Here is a 19,354-nt window from a genome sequence, read left to right as displayed (position 1 = left end):
TCCTAACATCCAGCGTGAACCTCCCCTGGCACAGCTTGAGACTGTATCCTCTTGTTCTGCTTGCCTGGGAGGTCTCTCAATGTCCTTCTGGAACTGAGGAGCCCAGAACTGGACACAGGACTCAAGGTGTGGCCTAAGCAGTGCTGAGCACAGGGCACAAGGACTTCTCTGCTCCTGCTGGCCACACTCTTCCTGATGCAGGCCAGGAGGCTGGCTCCCTTGGGTGAGCTGCCTTCTTCTGCCCCTTTTGGAGCCACACAGCAATCTGCCCCGCTCCCAACTGGGGCAGCTGCTGAGATCTCAGCCTGCCCCTGGATGATCAGTATAGAGCAGTGCCACTGCAAGGCCTGCTGACACAGAGCTGCATGCAGAGGTGGGCAGGCAGGAAGCTGCCAGTTCTCTTACCTGAGCCGTTCCTGCCTTCGGGGTGGGTTTGTGACAGGTACTCTCCGAAGGCCCGCGCCGCCCTGCGCCCGGCAGGCAGCCAGGGAGAGAGAGAGAGAAGGCTCATGGTTAGAGGCCAAGCAAAGAACCAACAGTTCAACATCAACCTACTGCTGCTCTCCTGCAGCTGCCATTGCCTCAGCTTCAGGCAACACCAACGTAACCAGGCTGCAGGGGCAGTGGGGGCGCCCTGGTTACACACCTCAGCTTCCCCCTGGCCAAAGGGATAGGATAGGATAGGATGGGATGGGATAGGATGGGATAGGATGGGATAGAATAGAATAGGAGTAGAGTAGAATGAACCAGGTTGGAAAATACCTTTGAGATCATCCAGTCCAACCTATCACCCAGCACCATCTGATCAACTAAACCATGGCACCAAGTGCCTCATCCAGGCTCCTCCTAAACACTTCCAATGATGGGGACTCCACCACCTCCCTGGGCAGCACATCCCCATGGCCAATCTCTCTTGATGGGAAGAATTTCTTCCTAACCTCCAGCCTGAACCTCCCCTGACACAGCTTGAGACTGTGTCCTCTTGTTCTGGTGCTCCTTGCCTGGGAGAAGAGACCAACCCCCACCTGGCTACAACCTCCCTGCAGGGAGTTGGAGAGAGCAAGAAGGTCTCCCCTGAGCCTCCTCTTCTCCAGGCTAAGCAACCCCAGCTCCCTCAGCCTCTCCTCACAGGGCTGTGCTCCAGACCCCTCCCCAGCTTTCTTGCCCTTCTCTGGACACCTTCCAGCAGCTCAACATCTTTCCTAACCTGGGGAGCCCAGAACTGGACACAGGACTCCAGGTGTGGCCTCAGCAGTGCTGAGCACAGGGCACAAGGACTTCCCTGCTCCTGCTGGCCACACTGTTCCTGATGCAGGCCAGGATGCCATTGGCCCTCCTGGCCCCCTGGGCACACTGCTGTCTCATGCTCAGCCTACCATTGACCAGTCCCCCCAGGTCCCTTTCTGGGTGACACAGCCAGGCTACAAGCCCAGGACTCATCCAGCCTTTAGCTCCTCTGTTCAAACAAACTAACAAAACTGGAATGCCCCTGCATTAAACTTGGCCTTGCTCTGGTGATGCACACAGGAAATGGCTCACTGCCTCTAACCACTCTAAGTTAAACCCCTTCTGGCAGCAGAGAAGGAGGGACTTCCACCCCAGCCCCAACCACCTCCAAAGCCTTCTGCTTTGCTTCTGAGTGATGCCACCTGTGAGCTATCACAGCTGAGACCTTTATCCTACCACCCATTTTACCTACCTTAACCCCTAAGTTCTCCAGCACCAGCTATGTCAGTGTTTGAAGTACTGAAGCTCATTTGAGAACCCCCACACCACCCCCCAAAAGCAGCTGCTCTTTGTCTGATGGATTCAGGTCCTGTGCATGACTGAGATTGTACTGAAATAGGTTAGGAATCCACCAGGCAGGGTGAGCTCAACCCTCATCACACATCAAGGCCTACATAAGAGAGTAAACCTATGAATATTCCAACCAGGGAAAAGCTTTCTGCTTGCAGCCCACACTGGAAGGGAATCCTTGGTCAAGGCATGCATCCCTTGGCATACAGCAAGAGCAACCTCTGGTGTCCTCCTGCCAGGACATTTGTAGCACCCTGCTACTGTGCTGCTTCTCCAGTCCCCCACAGCTGTGACTCAAGAGGGCTAACAGCAGCTTTGCCTCAGCCATCCATCTGCCCCAGGTCTACAGAGCCTGCACACCAGACAAAGACTTGCTGTGACAGGGAAGAGTCTCCACACCAAGGCATAAAGCTGCTGTCCTCCTCCTTCAGAGCTGCCCAGCCTCACAGCACCTCTCACTAGGTCTGAGCTGCCACAAAAGGCTACACTCCTAAGAGCCATCAAACAACCAAGTGGGAATAGAATAGAATAGAATAGAATAGAATAGAATAGAATAGAATAGAATAGGAATAGGACAGAACAGGTTGGAAGAGACCTTCAAGACCATTGCGTCCAACCCATCATCCAACACCACCTAAACAACTAACCCATGGCACCAAGCACCCCATCAAGTCTCCTCCTGAACACCTCCAGTGATGGGGACTCCACCACCTCCTCAGGCAGCACATTCCCATGGCCAATCTCTCTCTCTCTGTAAAACTTCCTCCTAACCTCCAGCCTGAACCTCCCCTGGTGCAGCCTGAGACTGTGTCCTCTTGTTCTGGTGCTGGGTGCCTGGCAGAAGAGACCAACCCCCACCTGGCTACAACCTCCCTGCAGGGAGTTGGAGAGAGCAAGAAGGTCATCCCTGAGCCTCCTCTTCTCCAGGCTAAGCAACCCCAGCTCCCTCAGCCTCTCCTCACAGGGCTGTGCTCCAAGCCCCTCACCAACTTTGTTGCCCTCCTCTGGACACCTTCCAGCAAGTCAACCTCCTTCCTAAACTGAGGAGCCCAGAACTGGACACAGGACTCAAGGTGTGGCCTAAGCAGTGCTGAGCACAGGGCACAAAGACCTCCCTGCTCCTGCTATTCCTGATGCAGGCCAGGATGCCATTGGCCCTCTTGGCCACCTGGGCACACTGCAGGCTCATGTTCAGCCTACCATCAACCAGCACCCCCAGGTCCCTCTCTGCCTGGCTGCTCTCAGCCACTCTGCCCCCAACCTCTAGCACTGCCTGGGGTTGTTGTGGCCAATCTGCAGCACCTGGCACTTGGATGTGTTCAATCTCCTGCTTTTGGACTCTGCCCATCTGTCCAGCCTGGCAAGGTCCCTCTGCAGAGCTTCTCTACCCTCCAGGAGATCAACTCCTGCCCCCAGCTTGCTGTCATCTGCACATTTACTGCTGATGGACTCAATGCCCTCATCCAGATCATCAATGAGGATGTTAAAGAGGATGGGGCCCAACACTGATCCCTGGGGCACACCACTGGTGCCTGGCTGCCAGCTGGCTGTGGCACCATTCACCACCACTCTCTGGGCTCAGCCTCCAAGCAGTTCCTAATCCAGCACAGTGTGCTCCCATAAATGGCTTTGACCTCCAAAACAACCTTCTGCTTTGCTACTCGATGCAGCACCACACCCCAACTTCTGCAGCCAGGATCTTCCCTCTCTGCTTTTACACAGCTCCTCCCCAAGGGGAGAGCTTAACAAAGCCACACTGCACCTCCCAGAGCAACTAGAGCTGGAAGGAGTGGGAAGTCCATCTGTCACCCACAGCCAGCAACACGAGATCGATATGAAGGATGAAGAAAGCCTAAGTTAATCTCCTGGGGACTGAACTTCAGCACAGCCAAATGCAGAATGCTGTGGAGCAGCAGCTGGAGCTGTGTGAGAAGCAAGGTTCTGCACCACAACAGGCTAACACACAGCGCTGAGGGTGTTTCTGCTCCCAGATTGTTCCTCTCTAGTGCCCAGCTGCACCTTTAGACACCAGCCTGGGGTGGTCGTGGCCCAAACCCTCTTCCTCAGTGCCTAAGCACCCCCAGAGATGATAGAATGGTCTGGGTTGGAAGATAGCTTAAAGATCATCCAGTTCCACCCCCCTGCCATGGGCAGGGACACCTCCCACCAGCCCAGGGTACTCAAGGCCTCATCCAGCCTGGCAAAACTCGAGGGAGGGGGCATCCACAGCCTCCCTGGGCAACCTGTGCCAGGGTCTCACCACCCTCATTCTAATTAATTTCTTCCTCATCTGCAGTCTCAATGTCCTCTCCTTAAGCTTCATTTTCTCTCCCCTACCACTATAAGCCCTTGTCCAAAGTCCCTCCCCAGCTCTCCTGTAGCCCCTTTCAAGTACTGGAAGGCTGCTCTAAGGTCTCCCTGGAGCCTTCTCTTCTCCAGGCTGAACTCTCCTGCGTGCAGAGGTTTAACCACACTTAAGAGCTGTCAAGGAAAACCTCAAGATGATCAGATCACAAGGGAGCTGTACCATCAGCATGCAGGTCCCAGTATGAAGAACAAAGGCATAACCATCACAAGAGGTCAAGTCCTTGCTCTCACAACCTTTGTGTCTGGGCAAAAGCAGGACTTAGTCCTGGAGCAATACACAGATGTAAAGCTGGGAGATGGAATGTGACAGAATCATAGAATCAATAAGGTTGGAAGAGACCTCAGAGATCATGGAGTCCAACCTGTCACCCAACACCTCATGACTACTAAACCATGGCTCCAAGTGCCACATCCAATCCCTTTTGGAACACCTCCAGGGATGGGGACTCCACCACCTCCCTGGGCAGCGCATTCCAATGGCTAACAACTCTCTCTGGGAAGAACTTTCTCCTCACCTCCAGCCTAAACCTCCCCTGGCACAGCTTGAGACTGTGTCCTCTTGTTCTGGTGCTGCTTGCCTGGGAGAAGAGCCCAACCCCCACCTGGCTACAACCTCCCTGCAGGGAGTTGGAGAGAGCAAGAAGGTCTCCCCTGAGCCTCCTCTTCTCCAGGCTAAGCAACCCCAGCTCCCTCAGCCTCTCCTCACAGGGCTGTGCTCAAGGCCTCTCCCCAGCCTTGTTGCCCTTCTCTGGACACCTTCAAGTGTTTCAATGTCCTTAGACCCTGGAGGAAGAGTGAAGCTTCTCTTGTGCCTCAGCAGTCATTCCATGCAGAAAAAACCCAAAAGCAACCAGGAGCAAGTTCTCAGGTGAACTCTCAGTGAGAGAATGTGGCAACCTACACAAAAATCCTGAAATATGGTTACAAGATTTAGTCTGTAACCAGTTCAAAGGCTCCAAGGCCATGTTGGTTCATCTGTCATTCCCCAAGCACTTTCCAAGACCCAAACTGCAAGTGGTTGCCACTGAGGCCAAGAGAAGTACTGCTCCCTCCATCCCACCCCCTCCACAGGGAAAATCCTCTCACTCAGGACAAGAGCCCAAGCTTAAAGGTGCTGCAGTGTCTCTAACCTCATCCCCCTGTTCTCCCAGGCTGATGAGACAGGAGCAGCTCTGGGGCCCCCAACACAAGAGGGACATGGACCTAATGGAGCAGGTCCAGAGAAGGCCACAGATGATCAGAGGGCTGGAGACCCTGTCCTGTGGGGAAACACTAAGAGAGTTGGGGCTGTCCAGCCTGCAGAAGAGAAGGCTCCAGGGAGACCTTTGAGCTGCATTTCAGTGTCTGAAGAGGACCCACAGGCAGGCTGGGGAGGGACTGTTCAGAAGGGCTGTGGGGATAGGATGAAGGGCAATGGTTTGAAACTGGAGCAGGGCAGAGACATCAGGAGGAAGTTCTGCACCATGGTTGAGGCCCTATCCCCAAAGACATTCAAGGTCAGACTCATTGTGGCCCTGTGCAGCCTGATCTAGTTGGAGATGTCCCTGCTGCCTGCAGGGGGGCTGGACAAGATGACCTTTGAGGCTCCCTTCCAGCCCAGTGCCGTCTGTGAATCTGTAAACCCCCAAGTGAGCACAGGCAATGCCCAGACCTCTCCCTGCAGGTCAGAAGCAGAGCCAGGAGCACAGAGGTGCTCAAACCCATTACTGCCCAGCTCAGGCTGAACCTGCAGCTCTGTCACTACTGTTCCATGGCTCTCAGATGCTGGAGGCCAACCCAAGAGCAAACAAACAAACCAACAACCACTTGATCACAGCTATCTAGCAGCAGCTAACGAGGCAACGAGGCCTGCACAGCACAGTGTGCAGCAGGCATTTTCCAGCCAATTACACTGCAAACTTCAGGCTCATTTGTGTGCCTATTATCTCAGTGGTTCCCTTCCACATTCCTGCTTCCCAAGCACCATTGGCCTCTCCTTGGCTGTGCCTCAGACGCTCTCCCACAGATCCCTGCATGTGCCCTTTGCCAAGGGGGCTTTGCTGGCCACGCTTGCTCCTTATGCCTGACCTCCCCTTGCCAAGCCTTTTGTGTTCCTTCTCTGCCCTCACTGTGCTCACACTCACTCCAGGTTACCAGCACTTGCTCTCATCATTACTGTGTCATTTACCCCCTCCTCTCCTTGCTCACCCACTGACTTGCCTGAAATAAATTCAGAGCACTACTCAAACAGATGGCAGCTGCACTGTCCATCCCATTCTCCTCTACCTCTTTCATCACCACACTGCACTAACACAAGCCACACAACCATACTCTTTCTCTCAGCTCAGTTCTGACTTCACCATCACAGCCAGTGTAGAATCCTAAAATGGTTTGGGGTGGAAAAGACCTTAAAGATCATCCAGATCCAATGCCCTCCCATGGGCAGCAACACTTCCCACTAGCCCAGGCTGCTCAAGGTCTCATCCAACCTGGCCTTGAACACTTCCAGGCTTGGAGCTTCCACAACTCCTCAGGGCAAACTAAACTGTTTCAGTCCCTCACCACCCTCATGGGGAAGAATTTCCTCCTAATGTCTAATCTCAATCCAGCTTTTTCCAGTTTGAAGCCATTAACCCTTGTCTGGCACTACCTGCCTTTGTAAGTGTGCAAGTGTTCCTCTCCAGCAGTTCAAGTCTTGCCCAGCCTGGTCTAGTGGGAGGTGTCTCTGCCCATAGCAGAGGGTTGGAACTGGATGATCTTTAAGGTCCCTTCCAACCTAAACCATTCTGTGATAGTTGGGATGGTGAGTCCCACCAAGCTGCTTGATGGTACTGGACAAAAACCTCTTCAGCTGGGCTCAGAGCAGAGACACCCCAGGGAAAATTAAGGAGCAGATTATCCTGGGGGCAATCATTGCACACCTGAAGGATGGCCAAGGGATCAGGTCCAGCCAATATGGATTTAGGAAGGGCAGGTCCTGCCTGACCAACCTGATCTCCTTCCATGCCCAGGTGACTGTGGGGCAGGCTGTGGATGGAGTCTGCCTGGACCTCAGCAAGGCCTTTGCCACCATCCCCCACAGCAAACTCCTGGCCAAGCTGTCAGCCCCTGGCTTGGACAGCAGCTCTCTGAGCTGGATTAGGAACTGGCTGGAGGCTGAGCCCAGAGAGTGGTGGTGAATGGTGCCACAGCCAGTTGGAGCCAGGCACCAGTGGTGTGCCCCAGGGAGCAGTGCTGGGCCACATCCTCTTTAACATCCTCATTGATGATCTGGATGAGGGCATTGAGTCCATCATCAGTAAATGTGCAGATGACATCAAGCTGGGGGCAGGAGTTGATCTGCTGGAGGGTAGAGAGACATTGCAGAGGGACCTGGCCAGGCTGGACAGATGGGCAGAGTCCAAGGGCAGGAGACTGAACACATCCAAGTGCCAGGGGCTGCACATTGGCCACAACAACCCCATGCAGTGCTACAGGCTGGGGTCAGAGTGGCTGAGAGCAGCCAGGCAGAGAGGGACCTGGGGGTGCTGGTTGATGGTAGGCTGAACATGAGCCTGCAGTGTGCCCAGGGGGCCAAGAAGGCCAAGGGCATCCTGGCCTGCATCAGGAAGAGTGTGGCCAGCAGGAGCAGGGAAGTCCTTGTGCCCTGTGCTCAGCACTGCTTAGGCCACACCTGGAGTCCTGTGTCCAGTTCTGGGCTCCTCAGGTCAAGAAGGACATTAAGAGACTTGAAGGTGTCCAGAGAAGGGCAAGAAAGCTGGGGAGGGGTCTGGAGCACAGCCCTGTGAGGAGAGGCTGAGGGAGCTGGGGTTGCTTAGCCTGGAGAAGAGGAGGCCCAGGGGAGACCTTCTTGCTCTCTCCAACTCCCTGCAGGGAGGTTGTAGCCAGGAGGGGGTTGGTCTCTTCTGCCAGGCAAGCAGCACCAGAACAAGAGGACACAGTCTCAAGCTGTGCCAGGGGAAGTTTAGGCTGGAGGTGAGGAGAAAGTTCTTCACTGGGAGAGTCGTTGGCCATTGGAATGTGCTGCTCAGGGAGGTGGTGGAGTCTCCATCCCTGGAGGTGTTCAAGAGGGGATTGGATGTGGCACTTGGAGCCATGGTCTAGCAGTCATGAGGTGTTGCGTGACAGATTGGACTTGAAGATCTTTGAGGTCTCTTCCAACCTCATTGATTCTATGATGATTTATGTAGCAAAAGACAAAAAAGAGCTAGATTGTTCCACATAAGAGGTGAAGCAGAAGGTGCCTTACAGATACCTGGGCTGCTGAGCTATAACCCTGAGTGTGTGACACTGCAAAAGCTGCATACAAATGAGCAGGTAGCACTGTGAGGTGCTCAGCTGATGACATGACAGGTTTAGCCCTGACTCATCTAGAGAGGTTTTCATTTCAGTGGTAGATCAGGCCTGCATGCTCCAGAGTCAGCAGAGCTTGGTTAACAAAAGGACATCCACCAGGGACCAGAGCCTCGGCACACTGCGCTCCTGAGCCAAACCAGTAAAGACAAGACTGCCACAGCCTGGGAGAAAAGAACAGCATCTTCTCTACCAGAACCACTTCAGCAGTACAGAGGGTAGGATGGGGCAGCAAATCATGGGCAGCAAAGGCAGCTGCCCTGCTGAGGGCAGCCTTCAGTGCCGGCTGTGCACTAGATGTCAAAGCCGAGCTCAGGTCAGGAAGAGAAATGGAGATGTTGCAAAGAAGCACAGACTGTCTAGACAGACATTTGCTAGAAGGAGGAAAGCCATCAAGTAACAAAGATCTCAATTACAACGTGATGGGCATGGAATAGCCCTCATGTCTCTGAAATAATCACATCAGCAGGCTGCAAGGGGCCCTGATGCATACCAGCAGCTACGAGAAACTGATGCACGCAGATGGATGCGATGCACCAGCCTGACACCCAACCGAGTGAGGAGACCAGTCTTGAAACACTCAGAGCTGCATGAAAGACCTGAGGTAACTCCATTTGGAGCACAGCAGAGAGCTAAGCACCACCTGGACTATTCAGGAGTATTCCATGGAAAAAAAGAAAGAACACCCACCACCTGCTCGTGTTCTTTCAGAAGCGCTGCCCAGAGGAGCTGCAGCAGGAATCTGTTGTGACAGCTCCTGACAGAGCTGCACCTCAGGAAAACAAGAGAGATCTCCTGCATCATCAGGACCTACGTCCTCCTCCTCCTCCAGCAGCAATCCTGCCCTTGTCACTAAGCAGGGAGGAGAACGCTGCCAGCACCTCCAGAGTTAACAGCTCAGTCATTAAAGACTGCTGACACCTACGTTGTTTAAACCCAAGAGTAACAATACCCTGACAAAAATTAAGTTTGCTGAAATCTCTATGTGGGAGATGGTAGCTAGAAGATTTTCGTTTCAAATGTGGAAATTCTAACTGCTCACCCTCCAGAAAGGGAAATCGAATGTCAGGAAGGGCCCTTGAAGTCAAAGACCCCCCCAGTCACAAAGCTTGGGCAGGAGGAGGGAGGACAGAGGGAGGTAGAACAAGGCAAAGCAGGGGAGAGTCCACAGCACTCCCAGGAAAATTCACAAGGGGAAAGGGAATTTAGACTCCATGAAGAAGCTCAATCTAAGCCCAGAAGTGCTCAGGCAGTAAGAAAGGACACATTCAAGCACCCTGGGAGTTGGTCGGTGCAAGACTCGCCCGTTTGCAGCAGTTAACCTTTCCTGGCCGTGTTTAAACTACTCCCCAGCCCCCTCGGGTCAGCAGAGAGGCAGTGAGACCAAACCTTACCACTCTGGGGGTATACTGAACTAGACACCAAGGTCTGAAATTGGGTAAGCTGAACCACACTCCAATGCATTTCTTGTGCTAAGCACAGCAAGGAGAGATGGTTCTGGAACAGCCTCATGTCTGCCTGCTCGCACTACCGTGCGCTTGCAAAGGAAAGCCGGAGGTCCAAAGCAGAGCTGCAGGAGAAGATTCAATTTGTCTGGAGTGCCCAGAACTGTTCTGTAGGCAGCAAGGTCAGGGAGAGCTCATTTCATAGAATTATGGAATGGTTTGGGTTGGAAGGGACATTTAAAGGTCATCAAGTCCAACCACCACGCAGTGAGCAGGGAGATCTTCAACCGGATCAGGCTGCTCAGAGCCCAACTCAACCTGACCCGGAATGTTTCCAGGGATGGGACTTCTACCACCTTCCTGGGCAACTGGATTCAAAGCCTTTGATCGATCTATGCCCTTGAGGGGTACTAAGGAAACCAAGGAGCATGTGTCAGGCACTACTCAGGCTGGGACCCTGAAGAGAACCTGCGCCAGCCCAAACCACAGCAGCCTGGGAGCCGTCAGCAGAGGGGCAGCACCAAGGTCATGAGTCAAGGACAACTGCGTCATCCCTGCCTTCAGCACTTGAGCCCCGGGAGCTGCAAGGCAAAGAGGCAGACGGAGGAAGGAAAGAGTCTGGCAGCGAGATCTCACTTACCAGGGCTTCAGATCTGATCCAAGCAACAGCACTGAGCCACAGGCACTTCCTGGTGCCGTGCACAGAACCTTCTCTCAGGAGAGGGCAGGACCACAGAGACCAAAGTCACCAACGCCGTGGATGCGCTCACCAACACCAGCCCAGAGCAGCTCTGCCATTGTTTTGTAAGAAGCTATTTAAAAGCTCCAGCACACAAGAAACTGTGCAGAGCTTAATTAACTCCCCTGGGACAAGAGGCTCCCCTGAGTCTCCGCTCTGCAGAGATTTTGGGTTAAGGATTTAGGGAGCCTGCACCTTCTGCTTCCACCACATTGCTCAGGACAGCAAGCAAAGGACGCTCCCCGCTCAGCAGGGCACTCGGGTGCACACACCCCCACCCCAGCCACCCATCACAAACAGACACCAGTGGCCACTTGGATTTGCAGCAGATGTTGAATTATTTTCTTTTAGAGAGAAAAATCAGGAGAGATATGAACAGGGTAGAGCTCAGGAGGTGCAGAGAAACGATCCCAGGGCATCTCCTGCTGCAGCAAGAGAATAGGACCCCCACAGCTGCCTGCACAGAACTGCAGGGGACCTGACCGCTGCAGCAGCGCTACCCTCACAGGGGATCAGAGTCACCAACCCTCATGGGCAGGGCAGCACCAGCTGTCTCTGTAGCCTCATCTATTGTCCTGCAGAGTCCTCACTGTAGATAAGGAAAATGAGAGCACAAGGGATACAGAGGAGAGGACCCAGAGCAGAGGAACCATGTATGATGTGTTCCAGGAAGCCTTTCAGCAGGTGGGTCATGGCTGCTGTAGAAATTTTGAGCGTGGCAGAGACCACACAAGGCAGGGACTGAGATGCGCCTGGATGGAGGCACGCTGGCAGCGCTTGTTCCCACCAGCACTCTCTCCATGCAAAGGGGCAATGCAGGGAGATCCCCCACAAGTTCTCTGCTCTCCACAAAGGCTTTTTCAATTAGGCATCTCCAGTACAGAACAGAACAGGCATGAACGAAGAGACACGGAAGGGCACCTGTGCTGCGCCACAGTCTGTGACCATATGCTCCTCAAGGACTTCCTGCTCCCCATCCCAAATCCATTCAGATAGCTTTTCTGGTCAAACTACTAAAATTCACACCACCAGGAGACACCTCAGAGCTCCCACAGAACAGTAGCAGCAGTTGGTCAGTAGTTAAAACAGGTTTATAGCAAACCAGAGCCTCAGAGGCAACTCCTGGGCTTTACATAGAACCACAGAATGTTAGGGGTTGGAAGGGACCTTGAAAGCTCATCCAGTCCAACCTCCCTGCCAGAGCAGGACCACCTAGAGCAGGTCACACAGGAACAGATCCAGGTGTTGAGTAGCATCTGCTCATCCTGGTGGAGGCTACCAAGCCACTGCTTTCAAAATACATTACCTGCTCCCAAACACCCACAGGAGCGTCTGAAACCTCACAGATTACCCAGCGTGTTGTTTGTGTGCCTGTCTAATCCCACACCCAGAGCCCCATCACAGCAGTTGTGGTGCATTTTGTGTCACTTCTGTGCATCCATCTGGCTGACACCTGCCAAAACGAATCCCACTTCCAGAGCCGAGAGCGCTGCTGAAAGCACTGGCGGGTTTGTGGCCGGTTACGCACAGGGCACAGGATAACGTGAGGAGAAGTTCCAGCCTCTGCCTGGACAGCTTCCCCCAGAGACACTCCAGACTTTGAAGGATGGATTCCTTCACAACACAGACAGCAACAGATAGACATCTTTGGATCTTTTCACTTGAGTCTGCCTTAGCTCCAGGCACGGCAGAGATGCCGTAATGGTGAGTTACGGTCACAGAGAGGTGACTGAGATCTCTCAGCACCACGTTATCGAGTCCTGCACATGACTCTGGGCTATTCTAATGCCTAACACAAAGGAGATGTTACATAACCCAGCCAGAAAGTTTATTTCTTCCCATCTTTTTCAGCAGCAGAGAGCTACTCTGGATGTAGCAGAGATCTGACAGCCCTACCCCTCTGCACAGCTGTAAGAGCAGCACGAAAGCTGCGCCAATGCCCCCTGACAGTCACCGGGCAATTGCTGTGACTTCCATCATCCTGGGCAAGGGGTATTGTAGCAAAGCTCACCTGTGACAGCTTCTTAAACAGAAGTACAATCGAGCAGCAATCCATTTGCTAGGATCCCCCATGTTTGATGCTAAAAACCAGGGGACCGGGCAGTAAGTGAAACGCTACACTGCAGGACGAGCAATGTAACCTAACAGGCACAAGGCAGCACCCGATCTGTTCACGGCTTGATGTAGCGGCTTGGGACACTGCCCAAGAGGGCAGATATGGAGGATCCAGATTTCCATGCAATAGGTTTTCCACTCAAAGGAGCAAGACCTCTTGAAGGCAGCCGATGACTTTGCCCTCGGACACACAACTGGCATTTGAGCCCATACGAAACCACCGAGCAAACAGACCACACTTCCAATTCCCAAGGATGAGAAAGATCCAGCCCTGGAGAATCCAATTCTGACCCGTTGCGTGCCAACCCGGCAAACCAAACCTGCGGAGGATGTTGGCCGGGCCGGCAGCAAGAAGCGAGGACACCTTCGGGGACAAATCACCTCTCCAAAGGCTGAGGCTCCGCTGCGTGCGGGAGGAGCGCGGTCGCCCGCAGCCAGCAGCCGGCTGCAAGCGGGGGGCTGCAGCGGCCGCCAGCACGGCGACTGCCCGGCGGTGTCCCGCGGTACAACCCGGGGTCCCTTCAAGCTCTCCTGCCCTGCGCTGCCGTTCCCCAGTCCCGGGACGGAGCACTCTGCCCCGATGGTCCTGACCGCTGCCGCTCCGGCCCTGGAGGCACAGCGCCGAGGTCATGCCCGCAGCCGGCCACCTGGGCGCGTCCCGAGGGGCTCGGGGCCTCGCCCTCAGCTCGGCACCCCGCGGGCAGAGCCCCCGACACGGCCGGGGGCGGGCAGGGTGCCCGGCACCGCGGGGGCTCACCGAGGCGCTGCCGACGGGGCCCCGCCCGCACCCCCGACACCCACCTTCCTACCTACCTACCTCACTTTAGCCGCCACCGACGACATGGCCTCGTTCCTCAGCGTCTTCCTTTTGGACACGGCTGTGCCCATATTCGCTCGGAGGGGAGCCGCCGGGGGAGCGCTCATCGCACGACCCCGCGGCTGCCCATGCCGCGGCGGGGCCGGGAGCCGGGCGCCGCCGCCGCCCCTCGCTGCCGCGCTGCCTCAGCGCCCCGCCATGCCGCGGCACCCCCCGGCCCCGCTGCCCCCGGCGAGTGCAGCGCTCCGCCGCCGCCGCTGCCTCCTCATTGACTGCGGCAGGAGGGAGGGCCCGGGCACCGCCCGCCGCCCAGGAAGCGCTGCTATATTTGGCCGGCGGCTCCCTCTTCTCCGCCCCCGCCGCCTCCCGGCTGACATCATGGTGCCCGGCCCCGCCTGGGGGGACGCTGCCGCCCGGCACTGGCGACCCCGGCGAAGGGCAGGCGTAACATCATCGAACCGTTTTTGACCTTTCGGGTCAAGCCCCGCTATTAACCCGGCACTGCCAGGTCACCGCTGCCACATCCACTCGGCTCTGAAACCGCTACAGGGATGAGGACTCCGCTGCTGTCCTGGGCAGCCTGGGCCAGGGCTTAGCCACTGTGCCAGGGAAGAAATTGTTCCTCATGTCCAGCCTAAGACGCCCCTGGGGCAACTTGTTACATGAGAGAACAGACCAACCCCCATCGCACTGCAAGCTCCTTTCAGGGAGCTGTAGAGAGCTATGAGGTCTCCCCTCAGCCTCCTCTTTAGACTGAACACCCCCAGTTCGCTCAACTGCTCCTTCCCAGCTCTGTTCTCCAGACCCAGCTTTGCTGCCCTTCTCTGGACACTCTCCAGTCCCTCTATGTCCTTTTTGGAGTGAGAGCCCCAAATCTGAACCACTATTTGAAGTGTGGCCCTCATGAGTGCCCAGTACAGGGCCACCTTCACTACCCTCATCTTGTGGTCATTACTGATCCAGGCCAGGATGCTGGTGACCTTCTTGGCCACCCCTGGGCACCCACTGGCTTATATCCAGCTGCTGTCAACCAGCACCCCCAGGTCTTTCTCTGCTGGGCACTTTCCAGCCACTCTGCCCCATGCCTGGAGTGTTCATGAGGTTGTTGTGATCCAAGTGCAGGACCCAGCACTTGGCCTTGTACAACCACATCCCACTGGCCTTGGCCAATCAATCCAGCCTGGCCAGGTCCTTCTGCAGAGCCTCCTTACCCTCCAGCAGACCAATGCTGCCACCCAACTCAGTGTCCTCTGCAAACTGACTTAGGCTGCACTCAACCCCCTCATCCAGACCACTGGTAAAGATATCAAAGGGAACTGGCCCCAGTGCTGGGGCCTGGGGAACACCACTTGTGACTGGCCACCAGCTGGCTGTAACCCCATTCCCCAGCACTCTCTGGGCCCAGCCATCAGCCTGCCTCTTTATCCAGTGAAGCATCCACCCATCCAAGCCATGAGCCCAGCAGGGTGCTGTGGGAACCAGTGACAAAGGCTTTACTAAAGTCCAGGTGGATGACATCCACAGCGCTTTCCTCATCCACTAAGCAGGTCACCTTGTCTTAGAAGATCAGGTCCATCAAGCAGGACCTGTCTTTCACAAACCTATGCTGTATGTGCCTCATGATGGCACTCAAGATGATCTGCTCCATAACCTTCCCTGTCACCAAGGTCAGACTGACAGGTCTGTAGTTTCCTGGACCCTGGTTCTGGCCCTTCTTGTAGATGGGCATCACATTTGCTAACCTTCAGTCAACTGGGACCCTCCTGATTAGCCAGAGCTGCTGGTAAATGGTGGTGCAGCAATCAGCAGAGTTCCACAGTCCTGCCCATCTTGGTGTTGGGGTCTCACCTGAGGTGAATGTCCAACCAACACTGCTGGTGGTGAGAGGAGGCCCCCTCTGGGCTCCTGGCAAGAACTATACCTGCAGCCTTTCAAGAAAAGCATTCATTCTGACATAAACCCATAGCCTGCCTGTGCCAGAGCCAGGGAAAGCTTCATGCATGGTGCATTTTCCACAGCTGGGTGCTCTCTTGACAGTGGTGTGTGGGTGGGCATGGTCATGAAGGTTGGGCCATCAGGTTTCAAACACAACATCTCTGAAGGATTGATACAAGTGCCTGATCTCCTCCACTGGCCTTGTGCCTTCAGCCTCTCACTGCTCACCACCATCGTAGCAGAGTGGGGCCCAGGGCAGCACAGGAGTCGCTGGAGGAGAGTTGAGGTAGCAGAGCCATAAGGCAGCGCTGGGAGTTCAGACACCTCCTTGACCCCACTGTCACCTGCCAGACCAAACACTTCCCTCAAGGTCACTGAGGGAACTGCCCATGAGGAGCTGATCAGGGGCAGCTCAGGGGATTTTCAGTTCATAGAGTCACAAAACTGCTTGGATTGGAAAGCACCTTCACATAGTCCAACCCCCTGCCATGGGCAGAGACATCTTGCACTAGATCTGGATACTCCAAGCCCCATCCAACCTGACCTTGAACACTTCCAATGATGGGACAGCCACAACTCCTCTGAGCAACCTGCTCCAGGGTCTCACCACCCTCACAGTAAAGAATCTCTTCCTCATGTCCAATCTAAACTTCCTGTCTTTCAGTTTTAAACCATTGTCCCTTGTCCTGCCCCTGCAGGCCCTGCTTAAAAAGTCTTGCTTCATCTTTCTTCTAAGCCCACTTTATACATTGAAAGGCTGCAAGAAGGTCTCCCAGGAGCATTCTCTATCTGAACCATCCCAGCTCCTTCAGCCCTTCCTCACAGCAGAGGGGTCCCAGCCCTCAGGCCAATTTCATGGATTTCCAGGAGGATTGGGAAAAATGCTTTTCCTGGAGGAACTATTCTATAAGCCTGCTCTCAGGGCACCTGAGGAGGTGAGGGCAGCAAGGTTTTGGATGCTGTTCACAACATACACAGAAAAAGCACTTGAGTGGTGCCCCAGCTCTGTAAGCAGGTGCATGAACCTCAGGACTTCAGAGCTGACACTCAGCAATACTTGACAGAAGTTTTAGAGATGCTTATATTGCCTACAAGCTTTGTGAAAAGAGGCAGCTGAAGGAGGAGGTGATGGACAGACACACCTTGTCTTGTCCATGCCTGGGGAAATGCTGTAGACTAAGCTCCTGTCCTTCAGAGACACTGCATGGAAGAGATGCAGTTTGGGAAAACCTTCAGTCCTCTCTCTCTCTGTAGACTCCAAAGTCAAATCTGTGAGGGGACATGAGAGGATCTCAATAGATGTGGTTGGTCTATTAAGCTAGAATTGGAGGGAAAAAATAAAGTCATTTGTGCAGAGAGCAGAAAAAAGATGAAGAAGGCACCCAACTCCCCTGGTGTGTGTGGACACCAGAAACGGGGTGTAGATACCTCATCAGCTGGAACTTTCCATACACTGGGGAGTTCGCTGTGAATAACTATCTTTGAGAAGTGCATTTTCACTTAGACCCAAGCTGTGAGCAGAAGTGGTGCATGTGTGCAAAAGAAAGACCTCACCCTGCTTTTCAGCTCACACCAGCAGAGTGAAGCAGAGCTAAGTGACACTGGCTGCTCCATCACTGTCACCGAGTGAGCTGCCTCAGTGTCCCACTCAGCAGAAGTGCTCTGTCAGAGGAGAGTCACTCCTCTTCCTGTGGGGTTCTGTAGCTCAGACAGGATGGACTCTGCTGCGACACAGCACTGAACTGAGTGATGAGACTGCTCTAAACATTATCGTCTCAATCCCACATGCTGATAGTGGTGAAGAGATTTTAGGGCAGGTACGTCTCAATTCTGGGTGCTGGAAGCAAGCTGTGGCAGAGCTGTTGCATGCTCATGCTGCAGAACTTGTTCCTAACCTCCAATCTAAATCTACTCTTCTCTAGTTTGAAGCTGTTGCCCCTCATCCTATCACTGCAGGCCTTTGTAAATAGTCCCTCTCCATTCTCCTTGTAGGCCCCCTTCAGGTACTGGAAAGCTGCTATCAGGTCTCCCCAGAGCAGCCTATGAGGCTGCACATCCCCAGCTGCCTCAGCCTGTCTCCATAGCAGAGCTGCTCCAACCCCCTGATCATTTTCATGGCCTCCTCTGGACCTGCTCCATCAGGCCCATGTCCTTCCTGTATTGAGGGCTCCAGAGCTGGATGCAGTACTCCAGGTAGGGTTTCTCCAGAGCAGAGCAGAGGGGCAGAATCACATCTCTCCATCTACTGGCCACACATTCGTCTTTTGGGCTGCAAGCTCACACTGGCTGCTCATGTCCAGCTTCTCCTCCACCAGCACTCTCAAATCATTTTCTGCAGGGCTGCTTTCAATGTATTGGTCATCTAATTGGCTGCCTTGTCTTGCTGCATGCAACCACTGACACAGAGATCTGAAGGTGAACACACAGTCAAAAGAAATACACGGGAGTGCTTCAAAAATCAGGTCAGCCTGAGACTTTTGACTGTGCTCTCCTTCCTTTTCTTTTTCTTCTTTCCTCTTTCATTAGAGGGGAAATGTGCTCTCCATTTCCCATTTAAACATATTTCTCCATTTAAATATTTTGTCAGTTGCTTTAAAAAATGCCAAGAGAAAAAAACCCTAGCCCAAACTAACAGGCAGGTCTGTTAGATCCTTGACATAAGCCCCACCAGATCTACCTGGAAACACCCCAAAGTTAGACTCGTAGAGTCATGGAGTTGTCAGGGTTGGAAGGGACCTCAAGGATCAGCCAGTTTCAACCCCCCTGCCATGGGCAGGGTCACCTCACACCACAGCAGGTTGCTCACAGCCACCTCCAGCCTGGCTGCAAACACCTCCAGGGATGAGGCTTCCACCACCTCCCTGGGCAACCTGTGCCAGGCTCTCACCACCCTCATGGGGAACAACTTCTTCCTAACATCCAATCTCAATCTCCCCAGTTCTAGTTTTGCTCCATTCCCCCCAGTCCTATCACTCCCTGACACCCTCAGAAGTCCCTCCCCAGCTTTCTTGTAGCCTCCTTCAGATCCTGAAAGGCCACAAGAAGGCTCACAGTGACATTGTTCAGGTACAAAACAAAACCCAGCATCAGTGCATTGGATTTCTTCCCACAGAAGATGACTCCCATTAAACTTCTACTTATGACTATCCCCCGCCTGCACCTCAGTTTTTCTTGCACAGTCATATCACCAGAGAGTTCCTACAACAGAAAATGATAGAAAATCCATCTGGTTTTAGGGATCAACTTAAAAACACCGTAGGTAACTTGAGCTGTGCAAGCAGTTGGAGTCTCAGTGGCACAGCATCCAGTACTCTCAGTGCCCAAAGTTAAGAAGCAAGGATGTCTCCACGTTCATCCTGTTTTCATCCTGCCCTCTAACCCCATTCCTGCCTCCTGGAGCTGTCTCAAATTCCCAGCTAGGTCTTGTTCCTTCAGTGTTGACCTCACTTCAAAGGCACATTGGCTGCTCAGGGCTTGGCCGGATGGGTTTTGAGGCTGTCCAGAGTTGTCCATGCCACCACTACTCCAGTCCATGTCCCAGAGCTGCTCCACTCTCACAATTTTTTCCATGTATGTAGTGGGGATTTCCCTTGTGCCCTCGTCACCTGTGGGCTGCAAGTGCCCCCTGCTTGTTTGTCTGGGTGCCCTTGAGAAGTGCCCAGCTTCACCGCTCCATAGCACCCTGGGAGCAGTGGTCCATCTCCCTGCAGTCTGCCCTGCTACTCCCCTGCCTTCATTTAGCATTTCCACCCTGCCTCTGGCTTTCTCCCACATATTTGGAGGTCTGGGTTACCCTAATGTGGCACT

At 54.1% G+C, this 19,354-nt stretch overlaps 1 protein-coding gene across 4 annotated transcripts in view; it reads right to left on the bottom strand.

Moving 5' to 3' along the window:
- NSMF (NMDA receptor synaptonuclear signaling and neuronal migration factor) overlaps positions 1 to 13,877 on the bottom strand; it is an 82,147-nt gene extending 68,270 nt beyond the window's left edge. For all 4 annotated transcript variants that reach the window (XM_068164237.1, XM_068164239.1, XM_068164238.1 and 1 more), the window contains exons 1-2: positions 13,613 to 13,877; positions 406 to 467 (exon numbers count right to left, since the gene is read on the bottom strand). In XM_068164237.1, the coding sequence (XP_068020338.1) occupies positions 406 to 467; positions 13,613 to 13,719 (169 nt within the window). In that variant the 5' untranslated portion in view covers positions 13,720 to 13,877. The remainder of the gene's footprint in view (positions 1 to 405; positions 468 to 13,612) is intronic.
- Positions 13,878 to 19,354: the final 5,477 nt, after the last annotated feature.

Source organism: Melanerpes formicivorus, unplaced genomic scaffold, assembly GCF_026170545.1.
Source record: "Melanerpes formicivorus ecotype bairdi unplaced genomic scaffold, bMelFor1.0.p_v2 SCAF_77, whole genome shotgun sequence".
NCBI classification, from domain to species: Eukaryota; Metazoa; Chordata; class Aves; order Piciformes; family Picidae; genus Melanerpes; species Melanerpes formicivorus.
The sequence above is the reverse complement of the archived record's forward strand: the minus strand, read 5'-3'. Positions and strand labels throughout refer to the sequence as shown.